This window comes from Oreochromis niloticus, linkage group LG20 (assembly GCF_001858045.2).
Source record: "Oreochromis niloticus isolate F11D_XX linkage group LG20, O_niloticus_UMD_NMBU, whole genome shotgun sequence".
Taxonomy (NCBI): Eukaryota; Metazoa; Chordata; class Actinopteri; order Cichliformes; family Cichlidae; genus Oreochromis; species Oreochromis niloticus.
The window spans coordinates 391,936-413,413 of NC_031984.2; the positions used below are offsets into that span (position 1 = coordinate 391,936).

Here is a 21,478-nt window from a genome sequence, read left to right on the forward strand (position 1 = left end):
GAGTCAGCCAACAGAAATACAGACAGTCAGCGGCTCTCTGCGACACCCAGTCCGTGATGGAAAATTTGTTCAATCTCACTAATGTGCTGAGAATTGGAGGGACAAAGGCTAATTCACTACAGCAGTAATTGTGTTGACACAGAATACACAATACTTGTCATGGTCTGGAGCAGTGGTTCCCAAACTTTTTTTGCCAGGCACCCCTTTTTTTACAAGAAAAATCTTCGCGCCCCCCTGCAATGGCTCTGCGCCCCCCCTAGGGGGCGGGCCCCACACTTTGGGAACCTCTGGTCTGGAGTCTGGTGACTGCGTGTTTATGTTTTGTTTATTTAATGTTCTGTAATTTAGTGTTTTTTCCTGGTTTGGTCTTTTGTATTTCTAGGTTAATTAGTTGTCAAAGGAATTTCCAAAGAAAAGCGTCTGGACTTCTTTGAGTTGCTTGAAGACGTTTCACCTCTCATCCAAGAAGCTTCTTCAGTTCTAAGGTCAAATGGCTGAGAGTCCCAGATTTAAACCCAGTGGGAGTATCCCCCCAAAGAGGGACAAAGGACCCCCTGGTGATCCTCTAATCACATGAGCCAAGGTGTGAAAGCGGGTGTGGGACCTAATCAGCCAGGGTTTCGGGTGAGCTCATTGTGAAACCTGGCCCCACCCTATCATGTGATTTCCTGAGGTCAGATGGCCCAGGATGTGAGTGGGCGTTGAGGCGTCTGGGAAAGATCTCAAAACTGGATTATAGATGGCAGACAGTTGGTGTCGTAAACCCCCGCCTCTGTTCAAAGATGGTCGCTCACAGTGGACATAGATGGCCTCTTTCACTCCTCTTTCAAACCATCTGTCCTCTCTGTCCAAAATGTGAACATTGGCATCCTCGAAAGAGTGACCTTTGACCTTAAGATGCAGATGGACTGCTGAGTCTTGTCCTGTGGAGGTGGCTCTTCTATGTTGTGCCATGCGCTTGTGAAGTGGCTGTTTGGTCTCTCCAATGACCTGGATGATTGAGAACCTTCACAGACAGGTTAATTAGTTATTCTTCAGTACTTTAGTGATTTTCCAGCCCTTGGGTTTGCCACTGTGCCTCTCTTATGTTCCTGGTTTCGATGTTCGTGTATTTCCTGTTTTACTTTGACAGTCCTGTGTCCTGTGTCAGTGTATTCTGTTTTGCTTCCTCCCTGTCTTGTCAGAGTAGGTTCAGGGGTCCGTTCTTTGTACCTTGCTAAGTAAGTTAGCTGGATTTGATTGTTGACGATTTCGCGTGATCTTGGATCGTTCGGTTCTCCGAAGCTCATCCAGGACTTGCTGTCATAGCAACAGATCCATAAGCGTAAACCTGCTTGGGAGCAGGCTTACTTTATGTAAACAGGATTAGATCGCGGCCACTCAGGTATGTCCGCTTCATTTATACGAAAGCAACAGCGATATTTCTCCACTGTTTTTCCATAAATAAATATTATCAATGTAACTAAAGATAATGCAGTATTTGATTCTTTTATTGATGTCATACAGATACATACAGGTCATTTCCTAAAAAAAGGGAAATGTACTATTAATCATTCTATTACATGTATTTGATTATTTCAGATATAATTCATATTTTAGAGTAGTAATAGTAAATTACTTCGTGTAATCAAGATGAGAGACCACGGCTATAAAAGCGAAGGTGGATTTGGGAAGTCTGTCGCAGCCATGTCCTGTCCGTTTGTACGCGAGCAACCCATTGCGGAAGGTGCAAGATTGATAAGGAGAGTTTTCAGAATTCAGCGGATATTGCGGGATAGACAGGATCCTTTAGCTCAGCGCGACAGTGTGCTCATAGAGAGATATCGATTTTCCCGTGAGGGTATTATTTACTTAACCAACTTGTTGGATCCCTATGTTAAGAGTTCCACTCACCGTAGTCGGGCATTAACAACTGCACAAACTGTGTGCATTGCCTTGCGTTTCTTTGCGAGTGGCACGTTTCTGTACGCTGTTGGAGACGCAGAGAACATTGGCAAAAGTGCTGTCTGCCGTTCCATTCGCAAAGTATACCTGGCACTCAAGCATTTCCTGGGTGTGTTTGTGGTTTTTCCAAGCCACTTAAGACCACAGGTTGTCAAACAGGGCTTTTTTTCTATTGCAGGTACATTAAATTCGATAATGAATGTGATGCAATCATGACCTATGTCTGTAACTATAGCTCGATTGTCCGCAGGCTTCCCTAATGTGATTGGTACCATAGACTGCACACACATTGCGATCAAGGCCCCCCCAGGCCCCAATGAAGGGGATTTTGTCAATCGAAAGGGGGTTCACAGTATAAATGTGCAGGTTAGTAATACTAATATTTTAGATGGTAATATATAATGAAAAGGAGTGTGTTCACATATAATGAAATCTCTTAGATGGTGTGTGACTCTATGTGCCATATCACAAATGTGGAAGCTAAATGGCCCGGATCAGTGCATGACTCAAGAATTTTCAGAGAGTCAGGGTTATGCACATTATTTGAGCGTGGTAAGAAAAAGAGACTTATTTTGATATTTCATACTTATTTTGGGCCTAACATAACAGCATTTCTCCATTACACAGGGGCCTACGTTGGGATTCTCCTTGGAGACAGGGGTTATGCATGCAGGCAGTACTCCATGACACCGTTCCCTGACCCCAACCCTGGGCGACGAACCCGCTACAATGGAGCTCTAGCCAGGACAAGGGCACGCATTGAAATGACCTTTGGGCAAATAAAGGGAAGATTTCAGTGTCTGAAAAGTCTGAGGGTTGCACCTGACAGGGCATGTGACATTATTGTTGGATGTGCCGTACTGCACAACATTGCCACCATCAGAAAGGAGAGGACTCCTGTGGTGGAGGTGCAGCCTGATGATGACCTCCAGCCAGTGCACTTGGACCAACCTAGTGGCAGAGCTGCACGGGACAGAATTGTGCAACCCTATTTCGAATATTAAAAACATGACAAAACATATTTTTCATTGAAATTTATTTGAGCATCTTTTTCAGTCTCATCAAAAAAAAGCCAGTCATCATTTGCCAGGAAAAAAAATCATATATACTGTATCACTCAAGGTCATCAATAGTGCTCTGTATGAAAGTGTATTTTTACTTACTCTGAAGTTCCTTTTGAAGCAACTCGATTTCTAGTTGAACTTTTTGCCTCATTAGAGCTTGAAATTCGATTTCACCTAGAAGCTTTTGTTTCTTTAGCTCAGTATACTCCATTTTTTGCTGGAGACTTCTCTTATAGAGCAAACGAATGTCACCCTGTTTCAATTGTAGAGACAACATTTAATGGTCAATACATGTCATATAGGAAGTAAAATTAATTACAAGACTGCCCACCTCTGTATCAGGCCTCTCTGCCGGCCTCTTTGCCTGCAAATCATACTGCAGTCAGAAACACATAGAAGTACACAAGTAGATACAAATTCAGGCCACATTATGCATGCACTTACAGGGACTTCCTCCAAACCACAGTCATCTGACAGGGTTGCTTCACTGTCCTGTGCAATGGAAACAAAATGGTGTTACAAAGGGATGTGGTACAGCCTATTGGTCTAAATAATTTAAAAAAAAGATATATATATATATATATATATATACACATATATATATATATATATATATATATGTATGTATATATATATATATATATCCCAACTCACTGTGCATGCTTCACTCACCCCTTGCATGGGAACAGGTAGAAGTGATGGAGTGTTATGTAAAACTACACACAAAAAAACCCACAATGTCAATAAATGTCACAGTACAAAAAGCATTTTAATTAAGGCAACAACCAAATATTTTACATTGTACAAACAGAATTATGAGCTCATTTACCAGTTATGAAGGTGCTGCTACTGCACCCCGGCTGCTGGTCTAAGGAAGAGCTGCCCCCGGGGATGCCCTCAACAATGGGTCTGGTGGCATTCAACCCTAGGGCCAGCTCCTCTGCCGGGGTGTGACGAGGGGGTGCAGGACCACCACCTGTCTTTATTTGCTCTGCCCTTTTCTTGGTTGCTGTTATAAACAAACAAACAGATTATTTCAGGGTCTCTTTTCAAGAGACTAAAAGCAATATAAGTGATAAATATTACCATTCTGTAGAATATTCTTATATTTCACTTTTACTTGTTCCCATGTTCTAGTGGGTCCTGTTGTGGCTCTAATATGAAAGAGGATATAATGTAATATAATATAATAAATTACTTACGAGTTTAATTTGTCAGCAACTTTCTGCCAGCCCTCTCTCCTTGCTTTTGCAGCCTTTGCAGTGTTCCCTTGCGTTTTAATTAAACTCTGAAACTCCTGAAATCCCTCAATCAAGAGTTCTTGCTCTGCTGCCGAAAAATACTGAGCGCGCTCCTTCGACATTTTCGCCGACCAATCAAAGGGTTACCGATCAATGTTTCTACTATCGATGCGTAGCCCCTTTTAAGCCACCCACTGATCTCACATTACTTCATCCAGCTGTACTAATCGTCAACAACAGGTGTGTTCGGAGAACCGGAATAGCGAGCTCAAAGTTGGCGCGATGATTTGATCTTGGATGTGTCATTTGATCTTGGATGTAGTAAGCGAGGTACGAAGAACGGACCCCAGGTGTGTCTCCCTGTTGTTACGTATTCCCTCCTTACCCTCTGTATGTATTGTGTGCGTTTCCCTTTGTTCCCCATCGGATCGTCTGTGTATCTTTCCCGGTGTATTTCCCCAGTGTCTCCAGGTATCCTGTTTCTTGTTCCAAGTTTTCAGGTCTCATGTAGTGTTTAGTCTTCCCAGTTTAGGTTTGTTAGCTCCGTGTAGTCATTCTTTGCTTTTGTTTATTGTTCAGTTCCTGTTCAACATCTTCATCTCCGTTGTCTGCATTTGGGTCCACACCTCGTTCTCTCCACAGCATCTGCACATCGTGAAACATCTGTGGATTCTCTCCATCTTTATGCTGCTGCTTTATTCTCCATCTCTATCCCTTAACTTTACTTGCTCCCTACATCCATATAATACTTCCCACTTTTCCACTTTCCTTCATCCTTTACCATTTTCCTTGTTTTTACTGATTTTACAAAAAGCTCTTCTTCAAGACTTTGAAATGTCATTATGTTTATTGATGACTTGAGTGTGATTAATCTAAAAAGTAATTAAGTTAACCAAGAGTTGGAAGAATTAGCTGACCCTATCTTTCCATGAGTTATGGGTAATTTTTCCATGTTAGCAGGGAGCTAGCATTAGCTAAGGTTAGCCATGAGAAGGGTGGCTCAGGGTCGGCTCTGATCCTAAAATGATGCGTCCATGAATCAAACTGATGATGGCTGTAATTCCCTGCTTGGTCGTGCAGGTTATACTAAGTGAAATTAGCTTTTAGCCTAAATCCTCTGTGAAGCCACATCAGCTCCCAGTTTCTGTCCCAGAGTCTGTGCCGTGCTGGGAGATGTTACTGGTTAGTGGACTCCATTTTAAATTGATGCTGGGAGCAGAAGCGAGGTACTGAAAAAATTCATTTTGTGTGAATTTTTTAAAAACAACGTGTTAGGGTTGTCTTATGTTAAATTCTTTCACACGTTGGCAGTAAAAACCATTTCATACTGTATGTAAAACTGCATACAGCGATACTTTAGCAGATACATTACATGGACACCAATCACCTCCACAGCACACCTTCAGAAGCTGCTTGGCCATGAAGCTCCTGGTGCACGGTTTCTGTGCTGATGGTCGGAGGCTTTAATGCACTTAAATCTCTTCTCTTTGGTTTCCTGTTTACTGGCTGTGCTGCTGTGCTTTCTAAACACTTTACTTAAACATCCAGGAGGGGAAAAACTTCATTAACTGATCTGTTGCACAGGTGACATCTTCTTACAGCACAGTTGAATTCAGCAAGCTCTTTAAAACGACCCTTTGTTTCAGCAGACTTCTGAGTTTAATACACCTGAGGCAATGACACCAAACACACCTGATTTCAAAGAGGCGTACCCAGTACTTATGTGTACACAATGTATTTCTAAAGTTTTAGTTAAAGTCTGTGAAGTGTGAACCCATTATCTGTTGTTCCTCATCCTTCTTCTCACCACTGAACCTTACGCCGTCCTTTCACTCAGTCTCTTCTTCGGCTGTCCTCCTGTCTCATTCAAAACCTTCATTCTGCTCTGTCTGACATATCAGTCCATAACTAATCCATTGGTGATTGATTATGGCCTATTTCACACTGCCTGAGGTGATCAACATCATAAAGTCTGTGTGTGTGTGTGTGTGTGTGAGAGGAATAGAGATGACACAAAGATAATGAAGAAACAGAAGGAATGGCCGATACATGCTAATAGAGTGGATGTAATTGAGTGCAGTGGAGTTGGAAAGAAGAGCGCTATCATACTAAGAACCTTGGATGTCAGGACTTCAGAGCATGGTTGCAGAACTGCATTTCTCTGGTGTTTAGTCTGATAAAGCTGGAAATAATTAGTGTCTGATAAAGTCTCACTCAGTGCCTGAAATGACTGAAGACACGACCTCTGATGTCCAAGTTCAGTCTGAATGATCATTTCAAAGCAAAGAGATGGCATCACTTCCTGGTTTGTCTCACTGCTGTTAGCACTGAATGAAGTCTCATTTATCCACAAGCAAGATACAGTTAGAAGTTAAACTCACTGGACATTTGACTAGGTACATGTTGCTGGTACCAGTCTGCCAGTACAGATTAAATCCAGTGTCCAGATTTTGGTCCACCACACAGTTGCTGCAGGTTTGTCGGCTGCATCCATGAAGCCTGAAACTTTTTTCTACTAGTTTAATGTTTTAGTGTAGAACTCACAAAAGTGTGCATATACAGATCAAAGACAACCGAAGAGCTCATCCTTCACAGCGGGTCAGTGTGGGACTCGGTGGGCAGTCATTCTGAAGGTAGTAAACTCGACATTTGGTTTGATGAATGTTTCATTCAGCCATCATAAAGCACAAAGGCTTGATTCTGTTTGACCACACGGTCTTAAGGCTTTATTAAACTCTCAGCTGTGACTCTAGGCCAGTCACCATTAAAAAAAAAAATCATATAAAGATATAATTATGTATACACCAGATTTTATCAACAGGAGATTTTAGGTTTTGATGTGTCAGTGGCTTTAAGATTTTGGCTTTTGTTTTCTACTCTGGAAATTAATCCTAGGCTTAGGAACTAATTCATAAAGAAAAATGAAGAGCCTGCACAATGTTTCTGGGACTGATTGTTGAACTTCTTCATAAAGCAAACGAGTCGCTGACATTTGAAGATTATCTCACTGAAGGTGAGTTTGTGGCGTAGGCGGCCCTAAATGTGCTTAGTAAATTATCTGCAGTCAGAAACTTATAATAATAATGGATTGCATTTCATATAATGCTTTTCGATACCCTCAAAGCGCTTTACAATTCCACTGTTCATTGACTCTCACATTCACACACTGGTGGAGGCAAGCTACAGTTGTAGCCACAGCTGCCCTGGGGCAGACTGACAGAAGCGAGGCTGCCATATCGCGCCATCGGCCCCTCTGGCCATCACCCTTAGGTGAAGTGTCTTGCCCAAGGACGCAAAGACCAAGACAGACAGAGCTGGGGATCTTGTAACCGGCAACCTTCTGGTTACAAGATGAGCTTCCCAACCCCCTGAACCACGGTCGCCCCCTGAGCAGCTTCTAAAAAGACATTAATTAATATCTTGTTTGTTAGGAAGCACCAAGTCCTTCCCCATCTCACCCACGGTGGGGTTTCTAAAATGTAAAATGAGTGCTAAACACACCTGTGCACCAACACAGAAGCACAATGTTTGGTGCAAGTTACCCAGGTCAAACCTCTGTGGCAGCCATCTGGTCTTGCTGGTAAACAGGAAGTGCGCCTCAAATGCAGCTCTTTTATAGGCTGTGAGCTGGCAAGAGTAGGAGCTTGCTTGGTCAAACATTTGTAGACATTTAAATTAGTTAGAGGAGTATGTGTACGTTCATATCTGACACATCTGCTTCCATTTTGAGAAGTGATTAATAATGTTAGGATTATTTGTGAAAACTACTCTTCTTTGCTTGTCTTTTCCCTCTCTGGAAGGATTATGTCATAGGCCAGTTTGAATTGAGAAGGCGTGGTCTGGGAGTGTATAAAGGTGGAGAGAGATGGATAGGTTGCCTTTTTGTAAAAGGCAACCAAGAAACTAAGGTTGTTCTGCGTTCAGTCACCTCAGAGTGATGTCGGCTGTTTTCCACACCACACCTCTCTGCGTAACATCATTAACAGACATATTCACAGGTGTGCGCTGTAAACCGAGCCATCTCAGAGCTTCGTGCTTGTGGAGGCCACAGAGAGGCAGGAAAGGAAAGTTTAATCTGAGAAATGTCTGTGCTGCATCATTTTGATGCTAACCCCCGAGGAGCTGCAGCTTTCAGACAGCAGGGTCTGTGGGTGTCAGTGTGAACCACCACAGTAAACACATTCACTTTTGTTCCCCTGACACATAAAAAACTAAATAAAGCTTCCTCATAAAGCACATTTATTGGAGCTATTCTGCTCTAAAGCAATATTGACTTTTTCTATGATAGTGACCAATCACATACAAGCAGAAAGGTAAACACAAAAAGTCTGCAGGGATTTTCGGCTCTCCACAGGAAATCACTGAGGGTGTCAGGAGAAAGATTGGATGTTATGAAGCTGCAAATCTTCAAGAACTAAAATCATTAAAAGCAGTCTGCCTGACTCTGATTCATGCTGACAACAGCTTACTTTTCTGCGAGTGTAGGGGTTAAAGCTAGAGTAGAGCCTGTGCTCTGTCTATTAACTAAAGCGTCTGTGATCATCGGTGCCTCCTTTAGTGTCTTTTTTTCTGCTGGTGTCCTGTTTGTGTGGATACAGAAATAGGTTTTAATGAACCCAGATGAAGGAAGCAGCAGTTTAATTCCTTTAAACTATAAAGTTTATTATAAGGGGAAAAGGATTTAGTTAATACGTGAAGAAAGAGGAAGGCCGAGGAAAACTAAAAGACAAAACCAGGGGAACAGGATGGAAAGACAATCCAAATTCACAGAAACCCCAAACCAAAGATAACCTCAAACCGAGGACTCGAATAAACATTCAAATATCCAATTCAGTTTAATTTACAGATTCACAACAACAGTACATTGTTAGGTATAGACCCCATAAGCTGAATGTAAACATGTATAATCCATAAAACAAAAACTATAAAAACAAAAACTGTGACACTCACTAAACTATTAAACTTGTAACTGTTGGTTGGCTCAGTGGTCACTACTGAAACTGGAACATAAACCTATGAACATTTTCATGCCAGCTGTTTTCAGATGTAAAGTAGTGATAATCTCTGCTGAATGTTCAGCTTGAATTTTCTTTTATGCATACTGGGGATCCTGTGAGTGATCTGCCAAGCAAAGAATGTACATCTATGTTCCAGTAGTAAAAGCTTTTTTACTGCTTCGCATCAGAATCAGTTTTGTCTACAAACAGTCAATAACCCAGCCCTCGGCAGCTGCCTTTATTTCCTTTGTCATTTATTCCATCTTATTTGGTCTCTCACATTTTCTCCTGCTTCTGGCTGTGTGGCAATGACATTTTCTTCTGTTTCACACAACATACTCATCCCTAAAATTCATTTAAGTTTTTTCACACTGCAAGAACCAGCTGGAAGTGCCCATCAATGATTTACAGTGGCCCACAGGGGACAATCGTCACTGTTTTTGCATTAATATTTAGCAATAAACAGAATAAACACAAGATCAAATCCAAACAAAGGACTTCAAAAATGACTTTTTTTAAATACATGGACCATAATAACAGCTTTGTGTTCTTCCAGGGCCTCTTCATGTAGCTGACCATGATACACTGAGTGTTTACATTGAGTACGGAAGTCTTTCTGTGGATCCGGCTGATTCTGGATGTGGAGATCCAGACCTTTTGTCAACCAAACACAGGCCTGCTATGTGCTGTAGTAAACTACAGTAACAATGTGTGGACCTCCACATACATGTTCCTCACACCTGAAACTCAATAGAGTTAACAATCCTGATCAATTCAATTTCTTTATGTATATATGGCATCAAATCACAACTACAGTCACCTCAAAGCGCCTATGTGGTAAGGTAAAGATCCTATAATAATGCAAAGAAAAACCCAACAATCAGATGACCCCCTATGAGCAAGCACTTGGAAACCAATGGGAAGGAAAAACTTCCTTTTGATAGGAAGAAAGCTTTGGCATGACCAGGCTCAGAGAGGGGAAGCTGTCTGCTGTGACCAGTTTGGGTCGAGGGAAGTAAGAGCCCCAAGGATTCCCAGAAAGGACTGGTATCATCCAACTACCAATCAATAACCTATCTCAGCACAACATGCAAGCTCCTGTCAGCCATCATAGTGGCTAAGATGAACAGGCATATGGCTCAGTACATGGCCAGGGCCCAGAAAGTAATTGGTAGCAATGCCAGTAGGGGAGCTACTGATAGATAGAGCAGTCACTCAAGACTATTTGACCAGACCGACCCACCTGTGCATTACCTGGATTGGCTACAAGAAAACCTATGCCCCACACATGGATTCTGGAAAAGCCTAGAACTGTACAGCAGCAACAGAACTATAAGAACCTTCATCAGGAATTCAATGGGAATGTTGCACACATCACAAGCGGCCAACTTCAATTCAACTCCAACTGCCACCAAGTGCAGGATTTACCCAGGAGATGCTCAGTCCCCACTGCTGCTGTGCATAGGCCTGAACCCCCAGATCATTAACAAGACTGGCTACGGAAACTGAGTGTTGAACGGAGCAATTATTAGCCACCTCCTCTGCATGGATGACATCAAGTGTGACAAGACATTGTTTCATTGATCCACACAAAACGAGATCAACCATATTGGAATGTCATTCAAACTGGATAAGTGTATTCGGACCGTAAGAAAGAGAGGGAAGATTACACTACCATAAAAATGCTGCAAACGTTACGGATAGCTATAAGTGTCTTCCAATCCCACAGGCAAATGGGAACCATGAAGAGCCCACTAGGAAAGCCACAACCACCTGTAACCCAACTAAAATTTGCCTGATGAAAATGAACTGCTGTTCCCAAAGAATGTCAGTAGGTGGCACTATGAGATTGTTTAGTGCTTGTGAACTTGAGTTGATGTAGCGAAGGAGAATAGCGCTAAGGTTACGTATGCTGGTCGGAGCTACTCACCGAGTTTTTCTTTAATCCTTGTTCAAGAAAAAGGTTATATGTGAAGACACAAATTGGATTTTACTCTTCCGCTTGTTGGGAAACGCGGACACTTTTTGTTGATGCCGATGTACCTCTGTTTTTGTGGGGTTTTTTCATTTCCGGTGAGTTGACTAACTGCGCTAGCATAGCAAGCTAATCGTTAGCTAAGTGTAATGTAAATTTCATGTGTCCCTTTTAAGTGCTGTCTTATCTTTTTATTTCTTCACTTGTGAATGTTTTAAACCAATCGGAAATATTTCTTTGAAAGCTAGTAGGTAAGTTTTATTTATTGTAATGAGATGATAAATATGAGCTGTCTTTGGCTAAATAGTACTGCGACCACGTTTTGCACTTTCCTTGTGCATCAGTAACGTGCTTTCTCTCAATTCACTGGATTGATGTGACTGCTGTTCACAAAATATGAGATTTGAGTTAAATTTGTATGATGTGGAAATTGTTTTAAGGTTCTTTGATTAATTTTTATTATTGATTGCATTAAGTCGTTATATACAAAGAGTGAGAGGCATTTGGTCACTAGTGTTGATTAAGTTGTTATATGATATTCATGTAAAATATGTTCACTGCCCTGTGCAGGTTGGTTTTTTTGTTGGAGTCTAAAGTTGCGAGCCAGGATTCCGGATCCCCAGCTGCAATGCAGGAAAGGTTTCCAGCCTACTTAGAAGTGACAACTGCGTTACTTCTTGACAGATAAGCTAATGAGATCTCAGAACAATACACTACCCGGGTAGTACTACTAACATTAACACTATACACACACACTCACACACCTGAACTGAAAAGAACTCTGAACACTGAACTCTGAACTCTAAAACTGAATACACGGACTGACAAATATGGACTATTGGAACTGTTGAATGACTGTTTTTGGTTTTGTTTTGAATAAATGTTGACTGTTCTTTTAGCTGTGTGTCATTCGCTCCTTAGTCGATTCCTAGAGAACATAGCTCAAGATTCTAACTTTCTCTACATTCAGTAGTGGTAAAGTATCATGTGTTACACACCAAATACCTGCAGAGAGTAAGGCAAGTCCTGAAGAGTCAGCTAAAAGAGAATAAAGTGCTCAAAGGAGTTTCTTCCTGTTGAAAGCAAATGTTTCCTTCCTACTGTTGCCAAAGCATTCGCTTAAAGGGGGATCACATGATTGTTGGGGTTTTCTCTGTTTCTGCTCTATTATTGTAGGGTCTACCTTAAAATACAAAGTGCCTTGAGCTGACTGTTGCTGTGATTTGGTGCTATGTAAATAAAACTGAGTTGAACTGGATGGGCTCTGAGTGCCTTCTTGTTTGCTGTGGTGATGAACACGCTGACAGATGAGGCCAGGCAGGAGTCTCTGCAGACTATGATGTAGACTTGTAGTCAAGACCGCCTAAACCAAGACCAAGACAATACCAAGACCAGAGGGTATCGAGACCAAGACAAGACCAAGACAAAAAAGTCTTTAAACTGCAGCCAGATGCTGCTTCGTTTACGGGTGCCGGGCATATTTATGTGTTTCTGCGATGCACTCGCACAGCCCTCCTCACCGCTGTCTACTGTCTCACTCACTTACTGAGAGGACAGACGCACGCTCCACTTGACTGTCGCGTCTCTCACCCTCTCTGTTTTTCACATAACGATATTATGCTATATCCTCGCATGTGATTGGCCACAATATGGAGGGATTGGAGCATAGCTGAGCCACTGTGCGAGAGCAGAGCAGCGAAAGGAAATTAAGTGAGGAGCCGGCTCTCGCTCAATGGAAGTCGACTCTTCTGATTCACTACAAAGCACTCTCTAAGCACGGCTCTTAGAGCTGATGCTTTTGAAATGACACATTATCGAACGTTACGTTGTGTGTCATGGATACTGTTGACTCCAGAGGGTTAGAAATGACTGAAAGATGTATTAGGCTGTGTTTTGAGTTTTTGTTCAAAAAAGAGTAACTTCATATGTGTCAAGAGATTTATTCTAAAGACACTTCTTCAGCTGAGAGTCTAAGAGGAGAAACACACACAGACGCTGCAGCATTTACTTGTATACAAGGGCGATCACAGAACGCTCACACCAGAGTGGGGGCCCTGTGATGCGCGCTCTGTTCTTGCACTTGTCTTTATTTATACACAAGAAAAATGAATACATTTGACGTGAGCATGTGCGTATGTGATTTTGTGTGTGTGTGTGTATGTGTGTGTGTGTGTGTGAGAGTTCAGAACTGCTTGTTTGACTTATTACTATCGCTGTGAGAAGACTCAGATACAAATAATCAGAACACGTTTTGTGAAGAACAATCAGTCCTGAACAATGAAAAGAACAATCAGTCCTAAGCAAGGAAATGATCATCATGCAGCATTCTATCACAAGCAAACTTATATCATTAAAAGCTTATACTGACTAAAACACAATTTTCTATTGACATTCCCTCCTGTTGTCAGTATAACTTTTAAGTGAGATATCAGTATGTAACATCTTGTTGTACATTTTCTGTCACATCATCATTAATCACACAAAGTCTTCACGTTCCAACAGGTCGGGGTCATCATCATCATCATTTGTCACGGCTATGTATGCAGCTACAGTGGAAACGATTATACGGTTAATCATGAGTTTTAGACATGCCAATATACAGTTACAAAAACACAAAATAGAAGTAAAAATATTCCAACTCCGATGAGTAAGATAAGATAGAACTGTATTAATCCTATTAACTGTAAAATTCGGTTTCTAAATAGCACAGCACCGACAGAAGTTACAGAATGTGAGCTGAATACTATATATACACATATATAAATACAGAGACATATATAAATAAGAGTATACAAAAGGGATAAATAGAATAAATAAGAATACAAGGGAATTGCAAGTATTTCAAGTATTGAAGTCTATTGCACCGTTGGTTATTAACAAAAAGTATTGCACAGTGAAAAGGCAGTAATAGTCTTTTTAGCACCTGTAGCCAGGAGCCAGTGTAAAGCCAAGAAAACCAGTCACTTGTGTTACTCACATAGTCCTGATTTTGGGCCTGCTGGGTCTGTCTCAAGGCATTCAGGGCGTCAGTCATGTTTGATGAGTGTACATTGTGTGGTATGTAAGTGCAGCAGGTGTTGTTGAAGAGGACGCAAAGTCCCCCTTTCTCTGCTAGTATCATGTCCAAAGCTACTCGATGTTGCATCACTGCGATCCGTAATGCATTGATTTCCTGATTCTGTTGTTCGTTGATCTTGCACGAAGCGTTCAAGAAGAGTCCAAAGCGGTAGTCCAGAGTTTCAATCCTCAGCATGTTTTTTCCGGTTCCCACCCAGGGGAACAATGTGTGGAGTACTTTCTGTCCGGTAGTCCACAGTTTGAATTCCTTGTTGAAGTTTAGGGAACGTAGATCTTCTTTTCCGGCGTGCTGTAGAAGTGGTGTTTACTGCGGTCATCCTGAAAGTGTGGTCTGACAGGAATATAGGAGCACACGTTCCTGTCCAGCCTGGGGGCAGTATGAAATATGCTCGTTGTCCACATAGCCAGGCCATTCCTTGCACCCAGTACGTGCCGTTAGAAGGTCCAGTCATATTCACAGGGGCGCCCTCTCCGTGGACTGCAGTTTGGACACAGTTTGTGGTGTTTCCAACGGGTGTGTTACCTTTCTCTTGTTGAGAACACATGGAGTGGTTCTTCCCTGGGAGTTGGTCCAGAAACACTGGGAAGTGGACGGATGTATTCCGGTTTGTCACGTTGAAATCGATCCAGAAGAGTTGATCACATGTTCCATTACTAAGTCCAACAGCATGTGGGATTGTGTCGTTGGTGATGATTCGGCTGTGTTGGAATCCAGTGCCAGCGAAGCTGGCTGCACATTTTGCTTGAGTGTTGTTCATATATTCACCATATAGTGTGGGGTGTGTTGATGTGCTGGGCATATGAGAACAGACATAACAGTCTGTATTTGCCGATTCCGCCTTGGTCCTGTCGTGGATATAACGGTACCAGGCATTGTTCATCCAAGGGTGTATGTGGTCTTGCGTCATGTCTCTTAGGTGCGAGTTGTCGTGCGTCCATCTTTTCTGTCTGCCTCGTGGTTCAGCTGTTGTTGGCGTCAGCTGGGGTCCTGTAAGGGTGAGCGTCGTAGTCAAGGTAACCAAGAGGGTCCACCTTCCCATGGTTGTACACACCTGCACCTGGCTGCCCTAAAGTTGATCGGATGGAGATTGGAGTGCGGGCTTACCCTACGGGGGCCCAATCGGCACTTCCCCCCTCACCCCGAAGCAACCAAGTGCGAGTGAGACTTTCCTTTACTAGTTGATTTCTGTGAAGGAAGTGGAATCCTCGGGGACCTCAACCTTTTGGCAGTGGCTCTGATGTATCCAGGAGGGTCTCTCCGCTATTTTGCAGGCAGTTGGAGTGGCATTTCAACAGAAATGCACGTTCAAAATATTATCACAAAAGAGAATTTCCTTCATACAGTAAATTACTTGTGCTGCATAGGGCTGCACGATATTAGGAAAACCTGCGATGTGCGATAACTGTGATCAATATTGCGATAATGATATGACTTGCGATAAAATAAATAGCAAAACAAACAAACAAAAAACGAATACATAATTTCCATTTTACTGCAACAGTTTTATTTAAAGAAAGCTGCTGTATTAGCAGTGTAACAACAAAGTGCAGTCAAACATTGAAACATTGCCCCCATAAAAAAATTTCTGAGGCTTGAATTCTGAAAGACATCCTTCCCGGTCTCTATAATTAGTTTTAAATAAACATAACTTAAATTATACTGCAAATTATCTCTATGCAGTTGTTCATCATTTTACCACTCACCAAGTAGTTATGATGCAAGTCAAAACTGGAGTGGAAACTTTACCAGATTAAACTATAGGTAAGAACTTGTCTGCTGTGGGAACACACCAAAGAACAATTGTCTACCTTTGTGGTCGTACTGGCCAAGACTAATATTATCAACAATTAAGAACAATGTAGGTAGTGTATTTTTGTAATTTTTTGAAAAAAAAAAAGGTTTCTCTATCTTGCATTCATCCTTCCTGAGTGAATGTTTTTTATGGCAAGTTCTTGGTAAGGAAAACCAACATGTTTACTCTCCAAGGTTTTAAACATGTGCGCTGACATGTTACTATGTTTCCTGATGTACTAAAAAGTCTCTCTGAAGGTGAGCTACTTGCAGGTATGCAGAGATACTTCCTTGCAAGCTTGCTTAGCTGTGGGAATGTCATTTTGTGGAGTTTCCACCATGCCAAGGGGTCTTCCTCACTGTCTATGGCCGTGGATAGCAAGTAGCTGTTAAGCTCAGCTTCAACAGCTTGTGAGAGATGCATAAAAGAGGAGGTAGGGATTGGAGCTGCCTTGAAGAAACTGCCCAGTGACTTTTTTGCCTTCTTCAGGGGACGACTGGGTGGATCATCTGTCTGGGCCTCTGGTTCAGCGGAGTTTCTCTCCTGGAACAGAAAGCAGATTATAAGAAAAGTAAACATTTTGGACTAAATATGAATTGAAAGGTTTTATATATAAGCATGCATGAATACCTTCTGTGCCACTGCTTCCATTTCTGACATCACTCTGGTCTTGATGTCTGAGACTCGATCAGTGCTGGTGTAGCTGACTTTAAATCTGGGATCCATGAAGCACGCCATGTCCAGAAGTTCCTGGGTAGCTGGATTTTCATATTTAGTAATCAGGTATTCGAGGATTTTCTTCTTAATTGATTTTGTCAAATCACTGTCTTCTTCCTTCTCTGCAAGCACCGACGTCTTCATCAGATGAAGGACTGGTTTTACATATGAAACACTAACGTAGCTCTCACCAGACAGGGCATCTGTAAAGTCTTGCAGGGGGTGTAATGCCTGGTTGACAGACTCCAGTACCTCAAGATCCTGCCAAGTAGGAATCAAGTGTCTTGATTTCTTGTCTGCTGAGATGACATCAGAAATGGCCCGCTGCTGCTCCAGGACTCTCTCAATCATCTTCTGCCTGGAACCCCACCTGGTTGGGCATTCTGTGATCAGTGTGTGCTCTGGGAGGTTGAGCTTCTGCTGTGCTTTTTTCAGAGCCATCTTTGCTTTCCAGCTGTGGCAAAAATGTCCAACTAACTTTTTGCAAAGTCCAATGGCTCGGGCAATGCGGGCATCATCTTTGATAGAATTTTCTGGAGAAAGAAGAGGAAACAAAAAAACTGTCATGTTTAAAACCTTTTTTTTTTTAAACTAATTGAAATTTATAACTAAAGTTGTCTAAAAAGGTAACATTATCCTTATCAATATCAATTTGATAATAATGTATAGCACATTTTCATTGCTAAAAAGATCTGCCTTGAATAAAACTTACCGATTGCAAGGTGCAGCCTGTGTCCAAAACACTGAAGTCTGACCCAGTTGTTTAGCTCCGTGGCTCTCACAACATTGGCACCGTTGTCTGTGGTGATGCACACTTGTCAATCTTCTTTAAGATCCCAGCTGGCTAACACCTCACGTAATACATGGGCTATATTTTCACTAGTGTGAGAGTCTGGAAAATACACAGTCTCTAGACACCGTGTTTTCAGTTCAAAGTCTTCGGTGAGGAAGTGCACTGTGAAACTCATATATGGTTCCGTTGTACGACTTGACCATAGGTCTGTAGTGCTTGCGTAGTTTTCAGCTTGGCTCAGTTCAAACATGACGGTCTTGCGGCATGTTTCATACATTTGTGGAATGGCGACATGGGAAAAGTAGTTTCGTGAGGGGATGCGGTATCTCTGGTCCACTTTATGTATCAGACTGGTGAAGCCCTCTCTGCTAACTGTATTTATAGGCATCATGTCTTTAGCCAAAAAATGTGTAATGGCCTCTGTTATTTCTTTGTACCGCTTCGACGTTTTCTCATAAGGAATTCCACTTGAAAAACTCTGATACAGAGACGGCTGTTGGACTGCTGCGCTCTTTGTCTTAACATTAGCAACCTTTGTTTGGCTAGCCCTGTCTTTCTGGAACTCTTCAAACAGTTCTCTGTGGTTGTATTGAAGATGATGGTGGAGATTAGTCGTGTTTCCTCTGGTGGTTGCCACGAGTGTTCGGCAAGTTTTGCAGAGTACCTGTGTTTGGAGAACGTCGTCTTTATCAAATCCAAAGTACCTCCAAATAAGTGAGGTACTATTTTTTTTTTTAGCCACGAGTTCAGTAGCATTCTCGTCACGCGTCTCGCTCTCAGCCATTACAACTCTTTGCTGCAGCGTTGTTCGCGCCCGACCTGCGTAGGAGGCGGGCCTCTAATCCATTTGATTGGTTAATGCCGTGAAGGGCTCTATTCGACTGGTCAAATGTGTAAATGGATTTCTTTGATTGGTAAATTCTTTACAGCACGTGTGTAAACATTTTAAGGTACCCAATTATCGCAGTTTACGCCGTCTTTTGCGATGGGCCCATCGCACAGGCTGATATCGCGATGACAATAAATTTTCGATTTATTGTGCAGGCCTAGTGCTGCATCAATCAAACAAAGCATCTCACAATTTATTGTATTACCAACTAAATTTATTGTCTGATTACTGCTTGGTCATACCAGACTCTCTCTGTGTCTTTATTTTTTCTTCTCTGTTTTCACAAGCGTTTCACCTATTGTCCTGCAAGCTGGAGAGTTAAATGTCAGCAGTGGATAAATTCAGCATTTGATAACAAAACTCTGTTAAGTTTTTCCTGCTTTAACACCAATGAGAAATATAGGCGCATGTATAGTGTGTGCTATAGTGTAAGCTGTCCTTCATTGCATGTGTGTGTGTTAGTACGCTTGCATGTAGGGCCTGTGGGCCTCTCTCACCCAAAAAGGGCATTTTCTTAACAGCTGCCTTTCTCTTGCGTGTGTTCAGAAAGGCAAATGTGCTTGTAGCAGTTGCGAGATTATTATGCTGTTATATATTACATTATACCTGTAATCAAAATGAGTGAATCATGATACTGCTGTAGGCCACATCATACTTCTTGTGTAATCAGTATGTAGTTTTAGTTTGAATCATACTTCTGAGTTAAAAGAATGTGAAAATCATTAGATTTATTAGATAGGTTGGTATTATCCTATACTGCTGATTTACTGTGAGTGAGATACACTATTTCATGTCATTTCATACTGCTGAGTTATAAAGAGACTATTGTGTTCAGAGAGTCAGGGCCTTTTTTTCCCCTTTTTTTCATTGTAGAGACAACAGAGCACATTGCACGGGGGCAGATAAACAGGGAGCCAAGGTCATAACTCAGGCTCACTGGGAGTTAGTAAATGCTTAGTTTTGTGGCTGTGGTGCATTTTGTATGGCTTCTTTTCTTTTGTTTAGTAGCTTTCTGCCTTCACCTGAGAGGGTGTGCCCTAAGTATGTGACTTCAGGTCTCCATAATTAGAGTTCATTTAAAGATAAATAAGATGATTTCATTTATTGCTCGCAGATCATGCACTAGACGGTATTTTGCAGTATTAGCTTTCTTCACCACTTAAACAAAACATCACTCTTTGTTTTATTATTATTATTATTATTGTTATTATTATTATTGTTATTATTATTATTATTGTTATTATTATTTTAAATTCTCCTTTCTCAAAAACTCTACACACACTATACAGAGAACAACAGTAAAGACACAACTGAAAATGCTGTTCTTCTTCATTCTCCTTGAATTTTAGAATAAACTTCACCTGCATTAGTAAATCATATGCCTAATCATTATGTGTCACTGTGATACACAAGTGTGATCACAAATTTATTTATTTTTTTTTTCAATTCAACAAAACAAACAAACAAACAAACAAACAAACAAACAAACAAAACAAACATAAAAGGCTGCTGCCAAAAACAAATCAGAAGTATGAGGGAAAAAAACTGAGCTCACAGACAGCTGCATGTTGCAGCTCCTGCTCTAAAAAATGTGTAACCTGCTCATCAGCTTAGCAGTGACCACATATTTAATTCAGCTTCTCACTCTTGTAGCTTTAGCTGTTATATACAGGGTTTAGCTTATTAGTTGTTAGTATAGGTGTGCTCTATATTTCAGCAATGTCTCATCTAGGATGACAGGTTTTCAAGCAGGTCAAGTGCTTCTATGCACTTAAAGAAAATATCTAAACTAATTATTTTCTTCATCTCATATGTCATTGTACTGAAGTTGAGCAAACCTTAAGCTTGATGCAGACTACTTTTAGCAATTATCCACCTCACATCATAACTTACCGAGGTGCCTCTTCATATTAATATTATTTCATTATTAACGCTATTATCTCTTTATATATGGAATGCCAGGACTGCCATAATGAATTACTTAAATACACCATTAAATAATTAATTAAATGTGGCAATAATTAATTAAAATTGGAATTAATTAATTAAATAAATAGTTATGACACATGTAATTAATTAATTATTGACACATTTAATTAATTAATTATTGACACATTTAATTAATTATTTATGTATTTCACATTTTATTTAATTATTGACACATTGAATTAATTAATTATTGACACATTTAATTAATTATTTATGTATTTCACATTTTAATTAATTATTGACACATTTAATTAATTAATTATTGACACATTTAATTAATTAATTATTGATATATTTAATTAATTATTATGTATTTCACATTTTAATTAATTATTGACACATTTAATTAATTATTTAATGATATATTTATTTATTTCATTTTGGCAGTCCTGGCGCCTGGCTCTCACCATGAATTAATTTTATCTGTCAGCTTCACCCATCAAACTCAGAGGGTGGGGTTAACGCTGATCGACTCAAAACCATTGCTTTGGCCTGGTGGCCATTGTTTATAGCCCACAACAACCGGCAGAACTGAACTTTGAAAAACCCTGTTTGTGTGTCACCAAATACAGTTTTAATATTTTTTTAGCCGAGAATGTAGTGGTTTAATCGTCATATGTCTGGTCGGTTTGTCAAGATACAGCCTCTTTGCAAAAGTGCTTCGATGATTTCGGAGATGTCTGCCCAGTCTCACGGCAAAGCGTGGGATAGACCCGCTTGCCTCGCAAGCAATCGAGCTGTTGTTACCGCCGACAAAGCGCAGGCCCCGGTACACAGCTGTAATAACCCCCGCTGACACTGACTTATTTTACTGAGGTTATATTTATCGGGGTGTTATTTCCTGATGTTCGTATGTGTCCTACGTGTTTCAGTCGCCAATTCTGAATTATAACTAACATTAAAAACATGTTTAAGGAGGAGAGAGAGCAAATAAATTCGATTAACAACTGATCTTTGGGTTTTTGTTCAGTAATCAGCTTGACCTGTGTATAAACGTA

At 41.0% G+C, this 21,478-nt stretch overlaps 2 protein-coding genes and 1 long non-coding RNA gene across 5 annotated transcripts; 1 reads left to right on the plus strand and 2 right to left on the minus strand.

Annotated features, from left to right (window-relative positions):
- The first annotated feature begins 1,686 nt into the window (after positions 1-1,686).
- On the plus strand, positions 1,687-2,948 carry LOC109196088 (putative nuclease HARBI1). Its single transcript, XM_019349300.1, has 4 exons — positions 1,687-2,122; positions 2,195-2,310; positions 2,385-2,496; positions 2,572-2,948. The coding sequence occupies exons 1-4, from the start codon at positions 1,687-1,689 to the stop codon at positions 2,946-2,948; spliced, it is 1,041 nt and encodes a 346-aa protein (XP_019204845.1).
- Positions 2,949-3,175: 227 nt separating this feature from the next.
- On the minus strand, positions 3,176-4,250 carry LOC109196184 (uncharacterized). Of its 3 annotated transcripts, XR_003215474.1 has the most exons (4): positions 4,211-4,250; positions 3,453-3,500; positions 3,340-3,372; positions 3,176-3,261 (listed from the first exon to the last, which is right to left on the minus strand). It is a non-coding gene; the product is annotated as an uncharacterized LOC109196184 (long non-coding RNA). The 3 variants fall into 3 exon arrangements; XR_002057658.2 differs by lacking the exon at positions 4,211-4,250 and having other exon boundaries at positions 3,453-3,559; XR_003215473.1 differs by having other exon boundaries at positions 3,186-3,372; positions 4,211-4,239.
- Positions 4,251-15,797: 11,547 nt separating this feature from the next.
- LOC106098282 (zinc finger BED domain-containing protein 1-like) lies at positions 15,798-19,159 on the minus strand. Its single transcript, XM_019349499.2, has 3 exons — positions 17,522-19,159; positions 16,723-17,342; positions 15,798-16,635 (listed from the first exon to the last, which is right to left on the minus strand). The coding sequence occupies exons 2-3, from the start codon at positions 17,248-17,250 to the stop codon at positions 16,240-16,242; spliced, it is 924 nt and encodes a 307-aa protein (XP_019205044.1). The 5' UTR covers positions 17,251-17,342; positions 17,522-19,159; the 3' UTR covers positions 15,798-16,239.
- Between the last annotated feature and the right edge of the window lie 2,319 nt (positions 19,160-21,478).

Bases quoted from the DNA above. Each gene is read 5' to 3' on its own strand.
- LOC106098282 (XM_019349499.2), bottom strand. From the start codon at position 17,250: ATGGCTCTGAAAAAAGCACAGCAGAAGCTCAACCTCCCAGAGCACACA. The intron at 16,636-16,722 runs GTATTCATGCAT...TTTCTGTTCCAG, and splicing joins TGGAAGCAGTGGCACAGAAG to GAGAGAAACTCCGCTGAACC.
- LOC109196088 (XM_019349300.1), top strand. From the start codon at position 1,687: ATGTCCTGTCCGTTTGTACGCGAGCAACCCATTGCGGAAGGTGCAAGA. The intron at 2,123-2,194 runs GTACATTAAATT...GATTGTCCGCAG, and splicing joins GGGCTTTTTTTCTATTGCAG to GCTTCCCTAATGTGATTGGT. The intron at 2,497-2,571 runs GTAAGAAAAAGA...TCCATTACACAG, and splicing joins ATGCACATTATTTGAGCGTG to GGGCCTACGTTGGGATTCTC.